At 52.6% G+C, this 11090-nt stretch overlaps 1 protein-coding gene across 1 annotated transcript; it reads right to left on the reverse strand.

Moving 5' to 3' along the window:
* Positions 1 to 534: 534 nt before the first annotated feature.
* RFPL4A (ret finger protein like 4A) lies at positions 535 to 3986 on the reverse strand. Its single transcript, XM_054710082.1, has 2 exons — positions 3701 to 3986; positions 535 to 1064 (listed from the first exon to the last, which is right to left on the reverse strand). Exons 1-2 carry the CDS (start codon positions 3984 to 3986, stop codon positions 535 to 537), a joined length of 816 nt encoding a protein of 271 aa, XP_054566057.1.
* Between the last annotated feature and the right edge of the window lie 7104 nt (positions 3987 to 11090).

The raw sequence follows: 11090 nt of genomic DNA on the forward strand, positions 1-11090 counted from the left end.
AAGGCATCCGTGTGAGTTGTAATCCTCACCCCAGGGTTTGCATTATCTGTTTGCTTATCTCTATGGAGAGGGCGAGAACCGCGGATCAGGTTGCCTCCACGATGGGCCCACTGGGGATGGAACTGGGGCCGCGGGTCCGGAGGGGCGCAGCCACCTGAGTAACTGCCCCCCCCCCCCCCCGTGTTTTACCCGTTTCCACGGGGCTGGGTCCTGCATCAGAGAACACCCACGAGCCCGTGGGCACATCCCACATTTTATTCCGTCTCTCCCTCCTCTCCACACCAACTTCAAAGAAATAAGAGCGCAGCGTTGGGGACGGATCTGCAAGTTGCGAACACATTTATTGGCGAATAAGACACCCAAGTCCCGACACCGTGACCGCCCCGCACGGGCGTGGGGAGGCGCTGCCGCCGGCGGAGTTCACTCCTGCGCGGCGCGCGGGTCCCGGGCAGGCACGCAGGGAGCCCGTGCCCGTGTCCCCGAGCTCAGGGCTTCCCTGCCCCCCTCCCCCCCGGGACCCTGGCCCGCAGGGACTCAGGGACAGACGGCCAGCCAGCTCTCGCCGTCCTCGGAGGAGCCCGCAGGCCCGAAGAAGGGGCGCAGGGGCTCCGCGGCCGCAACGGCGGGGAATGTGAACACGTGGGACCCGTCGGCCGCGTGATAGAAGGAGAAGGTCTCCAGCTCCACGTCCAGGAAGAGGCCGAGGCGGCGCAGGCGCGGCTGGACCAGGAGCCCCAAGGGGGGCTGGGTGCCGGCCACGAACTTGTCGCCGTCGCTGCAGCTCACGGTCCAGAAGCCCAGCTCGGCGGAGAGCACCACCTCGCCCTGCCGGGGCGCCGCCTCCCGGCAGAGGCCCACGCTCCACTCGCGGCTGCTCGCCACGTCCACCTCCCAGTAGTGGCGGCCCGAGGTGAAGCGGGCGGCGCCCAGGACGCAGGGGGAGTCGTTGAATCTCCCGGGGTGGGCTGGGCGCCCCTGTGGGTCACCCCCGATGCGGACCCGCCGCAGGTCCTCCGAGATGACGAGGTAGTTGTGGGCGGTGTCCAGGTCCAAGGTCATGTCCACTGCGGAGAGAGGAAGGACGAGTCAGCAGGTGCAGGCCCTGCCCCACCCCTTCCTGTCTGCCGCGGGCATTTCCCTGGCCCCGGGTTCGATTGAATTGTATCTACAGGAGGAATGATAGGTATTCTCTTGACATTAAGTGATTCAATTGTTTGAGTAAGGACTTCTCTCTTCTTTTTTTAAAAAAATACACACACACACACACACACACACACACACACACACGAGGCCCAGTGCATGAATTCGTGCATGGGTGGGGTCCAGCCACCCTGGCCAGGGGAGGGGACATGGGTGGTTGGCCGGCCTGCCTGCTGGTTGAACTCCTGGTCGAGGGGACAATTTGCATATTAGCCTTTTATTCTATAGGATAGACACTGAGTGGCCAGGTTATTATGCGTTCAGAGATAATAATAATCTGGTCACTCGTGTGTGTGTGTGTGTATAATTGATCTCAGAGAGGAAGGGAGAGGGAGAGAGAGAAACATCAATGATGGGAGAGAATCATGCATGGGCAGCTTCCTGCACACCCCCTACAGGGGATGCAGCCTGCAACCCAGGCCTGTGCACTGAGACCAGGAATTGAAGTGTGAATCCTGGCTCATACGTCACCGTTCAACCACTGAGCCACACGGGCTGGGCTAAAAAAATTTTTTTATTGATTTCAGAGAGGAAGGGAAAAGGAGAGAGGAAGAAACATCGATGAGAGAGAATCACTGCCTCCTGCACGCCCCCTACTGGGGGACCAAGCCAAACAGCCTGAGACTCTGCCCTGACTGGCAGTCAAACCCTGAACTGGTTCATAGGTGATGCCCAACCACTGACCCAGGCCCGCTGGGTGGGACTTCTTTTCTTTTTAGTAAGGAATACACACGAAAATTAGACCTCAAAATTATCATACAGCCCGGCAGGGGGCCACTGATCAATGACTCTCTCCCATCATTGATGTTTCTCTCCCGCTCTGAAATCAATAAAAAAATTATCATGCAGATTTTCACGAATTTCAAAGGATGGAAAATAGTTCACTTCTTGCAGAATGATATTGATGTTAAAGCTCTCTTTTATCTCTTTTAAAAATATATTTTTTTATTGACTTCAGAAAGGAGAGCAAGAAAGAGATAGAAACATCATTGATGACAATCATTGATCAGCTGCCTCCTGCCAGGGCCCACAACCTGGGCATGTGCTCTGACAGGGAATGAAACCTGGAACCCTTGAGTCCGCAGGCCGACGCTCTGCCCACTGAGCCACACCAGCGAGGGCTTACCTCTTCTTTATAAATGCAGTTACCTCCTCACTTGCTGTGGGTGACCAGGCCACGGCGCTTTATTGTAATTACAATGAAAAGGAACAGGAGATGCTTGGAGTCCTGACATTGGGATGTGTCCGAACCTCAGCAGCAACCTGGGCCCAGACCCGATGGGGGTGGCGGAAGGAGACTGAGCCTGCGCGGCTGGGCGGGGAGAGCGGGCCTCCTCCCAGGACCCGCGCAGGGAGCCGGGGCAGCCTCGGACATGAACCCTGCCCCCCACAGACCAATGGCGTTTGTTGTTGTTTGCTTTCTTTTCTTTTAAATGGAAAAAAACCAATGTTTTTAGAAAGAGCGAGAAGGAGAGGGAGAGAATTATCCATGAGAGAAGCATCCATTGGCTGTGCCTGCTCACGCCCTACTGGGGATTGGTACCCCGCACACCTGTTTGGCGCACTGTTTTAATTTGGTTGTTGGTGTTCATCCTCACCCCAGGATCTTTTTTCCAGTGCAAGGTGGGAGGGAGCAGCGAGGGGAGGGGACGGGGGAAGGAGGGGAGGGGAGAGAGAGAGGCATTGATGTAGGTCGTGGACTGGCTGCCTTCAGAAGGGCTGGGACAGTGTTGGCGGAGGGAGCCCTCAGCCCAGGTGGGTGCCCTTGAGGAGACTCAGAGTCCCCGCCCCTTGGGCTGACGCTGCCCTCAGTGAGCCCCACCGGCTGGGGCTCTTTTAAAATGTTTGCAATTTATTTTTCATTGGAATTGAACTCGGGGACTGAAGGGTCCCCAAGCCGACGCTCTTTCCACTGAGCCAAACCGGTATTTCATGTCCACTGTAATTTAATACTTTAAAAAAATTCCTTGCCCTGGCCGGTTTGGCACAGTGGATAGAGCGTCGGCCTGCAGACCCAAGGGTCCTGGGTTCGATTCCAGTCAAGGGCACATGCCCAGGTTGCAGGCTCCATCCCCATTAGGGGGCGTGCAGGAGGCATCTGATCCATGAGTCTCTCTCATCATTGATGCTTCTCTCTCTTCCTCTCCTTTCCTCTCTGAAATCAATTAAAATAAAAACACATGAACAGTAACAAGACTCGGGTAGAGCTGCTCAGTGGCACAGTGTCTGTAACATCCAGTCTACGCAAAAGCAGGTTTCTCCCTGTGCCCGTCTCCAGTGGGGCGGCTGGAGATATTGGGGAGCCCAGGTCTAGGACGGACTCAGGGTTCTATTTGCCTAAAAACCTGCAGCCGGTTGTCACGTAGACTCTCAGGCTGGAGGCGCTGGGAAAGAGGAGCCTTCCAGGGCGGCCGCCAGGGGAGGCCCCCCCCCCCCCCCCCCCCCGGGCCCTCTGCGAAGCTGCCTCCCCTCAGGGCCGGGCGGCGCCCAGAGCTCTCACCCCGGAACTTGCGAATCCTGGGGTCCATCGTCAGGATGGATGTCAGCTGGGGCTCCAGCTCCTTGACCTTGGCCGCCAGCCTGCCCAGCAGCCTGTTGGGCTTGATGTGCTTCTTCCGAGAGACCTGGGAGCAGTTGAAGCACAGCACCCCCTCCCCGTCCGGCGCCTTGGGCAGGCCGGCCAGGCACCGGCGGCAGCAGTCGAAGCCGCACTTGAGCTTCACCGGGTCCTCCAAGTACATGAGGCAGACGCGGCAGCGGGCGGCTTCCTTAAATTGCTGGGCCATGGCCGCCTGGGGGGGGGGGGCAGGAGACAGGCTCGGTGAGCCTCTCAGGAGGGAGAGGGACTCCTGGGGCCCCGGACACCTCCTCTTTTTTTAAAAATAAATTTTATTGATTTTTCACGGAGAGAAAGGAAGAGGGATAGAGAGTTAGAAACATCGATGGGAGAGAAACATCGATCAGCTGCCTCCTGCACACCTCCCTACTGGGGATGTGCCTGCAACCAAGGTACATGCCCTTGACCGGAATCGAACCTGGGACCCTTCAGTCCGCAGGCCGACGCTCTAGCCACTGAGCCACACCGGTCAGGGCCGCCTCCTCCTTAAAGGATAGACATTTGCAACCTCCTGGGCGAGGAGGATGTGATCTAAGGACCAATAGGAAGGGCTCCCAGCCCTGACCTTCCCAGGTGCAGCCTGGGCTGTGCGCAGGTGGGGGTCTCTCCCCTGCCCCGGGGTCTCACCGGGTGGGGCTTAGCCACAGGGAATGGGTGCAGCCGGAGATGTCGGGGACCAGAAAGAAAGAGGAGTGGGCTCTCTCCTGCAGATGCCCCCAGATTCATTCCCTGTGGGAGGCCCCGCGCTTGCCGGTCAGGGGAAAGTTAGCGCTTCATTGTTCTTTAGGCTCCAGCCTCCCCACGTGTTGGGAATCGAACCCGAGCCCCTTGGGAGGGAGGGCAGCCGCTCTAACCACTAAGCAGCCCAGCCGGGCCTGGATCACTTCCCTGATCCTTTGCTTATGGGGCTGCTAGAACACGAGTTTACAACGACATTTGGGGGTCCCCTGGTAGATCCAGTTGGGCAGTGCTGGCTGAGACCCCGAAACCCTCCGCGTCTCCCCACTGTGCTCCCCCGCCCCCACCCCCATGGATGGGCGGAAACCCACCGCGGACCCCGAGAGGCGGGGGAAGTCCGTGGGGGCCACGCCACGCACCACCTCCGAGCCCGCCAAGCTGGGACCCCACTCAGGATAAGGACGATCCGGTTCTACTCCCACCTGGTCCTGAGCCTGGGTCCCGCCGCCCGCCCGCGTCAGAGGCCCCGCGTCCCTCCCTCCCTCCCTCCCTCGGTGTCCCCGCCACGCCCGGCCCTGAGGCGGCCCCAGACAGACCTGCTGCACGGACAGGACCCTCCCTTCCCAGGACCTTCCGTGGACCTTTGGCAGTGAAACGGGCCCCTCAGAGGGACTCACCTCGCAGGCGCTAAGTCCGCTGCTTCGCTCGAGGGCGCAGCTGTGGAGTGAGGTCGACCAGCAAGCCCGCCGGCTTTACTGGGCGGCGGCTCCTCCCACCTCACCCCCTTCCTGCCGGCTGCACCGCGTCCCCTCGGAGGTGGATGGAAAGGATGGGATTTTCTCAGGTCACCGAGAGACTACGGGGCCAGAGGAAGGGAGTGTATACGGAAGTTATTTTTAAACTAACACGAATTAAATATTGCCGTGCATTCATTCTACAATAGATCTTAAATATTTATGTCTGTCAATCCATTAGACTTAGGATGGAAATGAAGAACGGTCCTCATTATTCATCCTTCTAAAATGGCCTGGCTGGTTGGGCTCAGTGGATAGAGCCTCGGCCTGCGGACTGAAGAGTCCTGGGTTCGGTTCCGGTCAAGGGCACAGGCCCGGGTTGGGGGCTGGATCCCCAGTGTGGGGCGTGCAGGAGGCAGCCGTTCCATGATTCTCTCTCATCATTGATGTTTTTATCTCTCGCTTCCTCTCTGAAATCAATAAAAATATATTTTAAAAAAAGTAATGAGACTAGGTTGTTGTTGTTGTTGTTGTGTGTGTGTGTGTGTGTTAGGATTTTTGTTTTTGTTTTTGGTTTATTTTGGGGGCTAGTTTTAAATGACATTAATTAAAAAAATTATCTTTATTGTTGAGATATTACAAATGTCCCCTTTTGTCCTCCCACTGACCCCTTCAAGCCCTCCCCTGCCCCCTGAGGCCCTCACCACCCCATCCTCTGTGTCCATGGTTATGCATACAAGTTCTTTGGTTAATCTCTTCCCACCCACCCACTTATTAAAAATGAGCCCTGCCCTAGCTGGTGTGGCTCAGTGGATAGAGCGTCGGACTGCAGACTGAAAGGTCCCAGGTTCGATTCCGATCAAGGGCATGTACCTTGGTTGTGGGCACATCCCCAGTAGGGGGTGTGCAGGAGGCAGCTGATCGATGTTTCTCTCTCATCGATGTTTCTGACTCTCTATCCCTCTCCCTTCCTCTCCGTAAAAGATCAATGGAGAAAATATCCTCCAGTGAGGATCAGCAACAAAATAAGTGCTAACATTCTCAGTGTTTACACGTGAAAGGTCTTGGACACCTGAAACTGGAGAAAAGCCTGAAGTGCTTTTCCGCTGATAAAAAATATTCTCTCTCAATAGTAAAATCTAATCCTCTTGAATGTTGGTGACTAATTTGCCTAAAAAAAATTTGGAATCAGCTCCGGTGGGCTCAGTTCCTCGGAGTGTTGTCCTGTACATCAAAGGTTGTGGATTCGATTCCGGGTCAGGGCACATACCGAGGTTTTGGGTTCAATCCCCAGTCGGGGCACATATGGAGGCAACCGATAGATGTTTCTCTCTGTCTCTCTTCCTCTCTCTTTAAAAATCAATAAAAAGCATATCCTTGGGTGATGATTAAAAAACTTTAAAAAAAATAATTGAAATCTCTCCCCCCCAAAAAAATGATTTTTAGAGAGAGTGGGAGGGAGGGGAGAAGGAGGAATTGGGAGAGTGAGAGGTGATTGGTAGTGCCTCCCTTGCCTTTGGGGTGCAACCCAGGTATGTGCCCTTGGTTGGGAATCGAACCTGAGACCCATCAGTGCTGGGACCAATGCCCTAACCATTGAATCACACTGGCCATGGCTCATTGGTTGAATGTTGACCTATGTACCAGGAGGTCACCGTTTGATTCCTGGTCAGGGCACAGGCCTGGGTTGCAGGTTTGATTTCCAGTGGGGGGTGTACAGGAGGCAGCCAATCCATGATTCTTTCTCATCATTGATGTTTCTCTCTCTCTCTCTCTCTCTCCCTTCCTCTCTGAAATCAATAAAAATATATTGGGGAAAAGAAAGAATTAACCAATGAAAGCATAGATAAGTGGAACAACAAATCAATGTTTCTCTCTCTCAACCAATCAATAAAAAAAAAAATCTTGGTAAGAGTATAGATCTCATGTTCAGTGTTCCTATCTCAATTACAAAAAAAAAAAAAAAAAAAGACATTTGCAAATTCTAGCTTCTGCCCTTCGCGCCCAGAGCTCCTTACCCAAGACTAGTCATTGGGTCGTCAGGAGTAGTCAGTCATGACATCCTCCTCGTGCACGAAGGCTGCGTTCTGGGTGCTGCTATGAGAGGCACAAGATAACTTCTCGCCGACCCGCGTGGCTCAGTGGTTGAGCGTCCACCTATGACCCAGGAGGTCACGGTTCGATTCCCGGTCAGGGCACAGGTCCGGGTTGTGGGCTCCATCCCCAGTGTGGGGCCGATCCATGATTCTCTCTCACCATTGATGTTTCTCTCTCCCTCTCTCTTCCTGTCTGAGATCAATAAGATATATTTATATATATATTTAAGAAAGATAACTTCCTCAGGGATCGGGAGTATGGGGAAAGCAGGCCCTGGGGTCATGAGCAGAGTGGTCCGCCATTGGCGGCGGGAGAAGACTGTTGGCTGGAGCCCAGAGCTTACTGAGGTCAGAGAGGGAGAGGCTATTGGCAGTGCAGGGGGAGATGCCGGGAGATCCTTCCCACCTGAAACAAGACACAGCAGTTTCACATCACCCTCCGAGCCTCATCAATCAAGAGTCACGCCGGCCAATGGGAGGGAGAGCTCCACAGCCAATCAAAGCGCAGGCAAGGCCTTATAGTCTTGGCGCCCACAGAGCTCTCTGATGGGGACCAGCCTGGAGGACCAGCCGCCAGATTGGGTGAGGATGTCTTCTTTCTGACCTTCCTTCCTTCCTTCCTTCCTTCCTTCCTTCCTTTCTTCCTTCCTTCCTTCCTTCCTTCCTTCCTTTCTTTCTTTCTTTCTTCTTTCTTTCTTTCTTTCTTTCTTTCTTTCTTCCTTCCTTCCTTCTTTCTTCTTTCTTTCTTCTTTCTTTCTTTCTTTCTTTCTTTCTTTCTTTCTTTCTTCTTTCTTTCTTTCTTTCTTTCTATCTTTCTTTCTTTCTTTCTTTTTTTCTTTCTTCCTTCCTTCCTTCCTTCCTTCTTTCTTCTTTCTTTCTTTCTTTCTTTCTTTCTTTCTTTTCTTTCTTTCTTTTCCTTCCTTCCTTCCTTCCTTCCTTCCTTCCTTCCTTCCTTCCTTCCTTCCTTCCTTCCTTCCTTCCTTCCTTCTTTTCTTTCTTTCTTTCTTTCTTTCTTTCTTTCTTTCTTTCTTTCTTTTCTTTCTTCTTTTTTTCTTTCTTTCTTCTTTCTCTGCTCTGCCCTTACTGCAGGGCCATTGTGTGTAAAGAATGAGGTAGCCGGCACCCAAAAGAACCAAGTCCGGCCCCTTGGTTGTGGGAAGGATGCTCTAAGGGGAAGAGTATTTAAATTCACGGGGAGATGGTGCTCCCAGCACTTCTCTGGAAACCTCCGCGTTCCCAATGCCAAACTAGGTGAGAGAACAGGACTGAGGCTTCCTAGTTCTCCCAAATGGAATCGGAGCCCTGGCCGGGTAGCTCAGTTGCTAAGAGCGTCCGCCCCAAACACCAAGGTTGCAGGTTTGATTCTCTGGGCACAAGCAAGAATCAACCAATGAATGTATAAATAAGTGGAGCAGCAAATCTCTCTCTCTCTCAATAAATTTTAAAAAATAAGTAAAATAAAACTGAATCAGAGACAGAGTTGGAGGACCTTGGCTATTGGAACTAAGGAGAAGAGATGAAGATTCCCTAAGTCAAAGTCTTAGACTTGGTTGGTCTCTCGGTTGTGATTGTGAGATTCATGGAACCTGGGGAGACAAATGGAAACCAGGCTTCGGGCGAATTGCAGAGGGAGGGGCAGGCGGGCAAAGGGGAGGGTTACGTGTGAGACTTGTCGTCTTGGTCATTGAGCTGGATGATTGGCTTCCAGCGCCTCATCTTTCGCCATCCGGAAGTTCTAGTGGGCCCTCATTTACCCTAAACCAGTGGTCGGCAAACTGCGGCTCGAGAGCCACATGGGGCTCTTTGGCCCCTTGAGTGTGGCTCTTCCACAAAATACCACGGCCTGGGCGAGTCTATTTTGAAGAAGTGGCGTTAGAAGAAGTTTAAGTTTAAAAAATGTGGCTCTCAGAAGAAATTTCAGTCATTGCACTGTTGATATTTGGCTCTGTTGGCTAATGAGTTTGCCGACCACGGCCCTGAACCACACGTGGAGGATTTGTGGCTGATGCCGGTCGGGCATGGCCGCAGAGGCCGAGGAGAGGAGGTGGGTCAGGTGCTGTGAGTTGTGGAGACCGAGGCAGGCTGTGCCCAGGCGGTGGGTGAGTCGTTAGCGTGTTTCCAGAGGGTGGCCCAGGTCTGGACCCTGTTAGGGCGGGGGGCTAACCTGCCTGCATCTGAAAGGGCTTCAGGGCACAGGCGCACTGTGTTCAGAAGATTTCAGCTAGAAAAGCAACGAGAGAGCAATGTTTACAGAAAAGCCTTATGGCACAAGTTTTTTTATTTTTTAAAAATATACTTTATTGATGTTTTACAGAGAGGAAGGGAGAGGGAGAGAGAGAAAAAGAAACTTTAAAAATATATATACTTTATTGATTTTTCACAGAGAGGAAGGGAGAGGGATAGAGAGTTAGAAACATCGTGAGAGAGAAACATCGATCAGCTGCCTCCTGCACACCCCCCCACTGGGGATGTGCCCGCAACCAAGGTACATGCCCTTGACCGGAATCGAACCTGGGACCCTTCAGTCCACAGGCTGACGCTCTATCCACTGAGCCAAACCGGTTAAGGCACAAGTTTTTTTTTTTTTTTGTTTTTAATTGTGATAAAATACTCATAAAACAAAGTTTCCTATTTTAACCGTTAAAATTTATTTATTTATCTATCTATTTATTTATGAGAGAGAGAGAGAGAGAGAGAGAGAGAGAGAGAGAGAGAGAGAAGCACTGGTTTGTTGTTCCACTCATTCATGCATTCATTGGTTGCTTCTTGTACGCGCCCTGACTGGGGATGGAATTGCAACCTTGTTGTCTTGGGACGATGCTCTAACCACCTGGCCTACCCTGTCAGGGCCTATGCACCAGTGGTCGGCAAACTCATTAGTCAACAGAGCCAATATCAACAGTACAACAACTGAAATTTCTTTTGAAGCTGAAAACCGACTTCTGCGCATGGGCCACGAAATTTCAATCGCACTGTACGTGCGCGCCCGCATGTGGTATTTTGTGGAAGAGCCACACTCAAGGGGCCGAAGAGCCGCATGTGGCTCTCGAGCCGCAGTTTGCCTACCACTGCTATAGACCATTTTTAAAATTGAATGTATGGAAGTGACACTGGTTAATCACATTGTGTAAGTGTCAGGCGTGTAATTCTATAATATCATCTGTTCATTCCATCCTGTGCTCAGCACCCAAAGTCTAGTCGCCTGTCTCCACATATATGACTCTCTTCCCCTCTTCATCCTCCATCCCCTGTCCCCTCACTTTAACCCCTTTTAAGAGTTTAGTTTAGGACTGGCTGGCATGGCTCAGTGATTGAGCGTTGACCGATGAACCAGGAGGTCAGGGTTCGATTCCCAGTCAGGGCACGTGCCCTGGTTGTGGGCTCGATCCCCAGTGTGGGGCATGCAGGAGGCAGCTGATCCATGAGTCTCTCTCATCATTGATGTTTCTAACTCTCTCCCATGTCCTTCCTCTCTGAAGAAATAAAAAGATATTTTAACAAAGAGTATAGTTTAGTTGCATTAAGTGCATTTACACTGTTATGCAACCATCACCACCATCATGTCCAGTACCTTTTTTAATCCCTGCAACTGAAACTCTCCACTAACTCCCCTCTCCCCTCCCCCACATCCCCATGCCACTTTGCCTCTGTGCTTGACTATTCTGGGTATCGCATGTAAGTGGAATCACACAAGATTTAGCCCTTTGTGTCTGGCTAGCTGTACTGGGCATAATGTCTTGAAGCTTCTCTGTGGCGACATGGGTC

Source organism: Eptesicus fuscus, chromosome 21 (assembly GCF_027574615.1).
Source record: "Eptesicus fuscus isolate TK198812 chromosome 21, DD_ASM_mEF_20220401, whole genome shotgun sequence".
Classification (NCBI taxonomy): domain Eukaryota; kingdom Metazoa; phylum Chordata; class Mammalia; order Chiroptera; family Vespertilionidae; genus Eptesicus; species Eptesicus fuscus.

What these genes read in the sequence shown, in the direction of transcription:
- RFPL4A (XM_054710082.1), bottom strand. Translation starts at nt 3,986, where the DNA reads ATGGCCCAGCAATTTAAGGAAGCCGCCCGCTGCCGCGTCTGCCTCATG. An exon ending in CAGGATTCGCAAGTTCCGGG is followed by an intron (nt 1,065 to 3,700) that starts GTGAGAGCTCTG and finishes CTCTCTCCGCAG; the next exon opens with TGGACATGACCTTGGACCTG.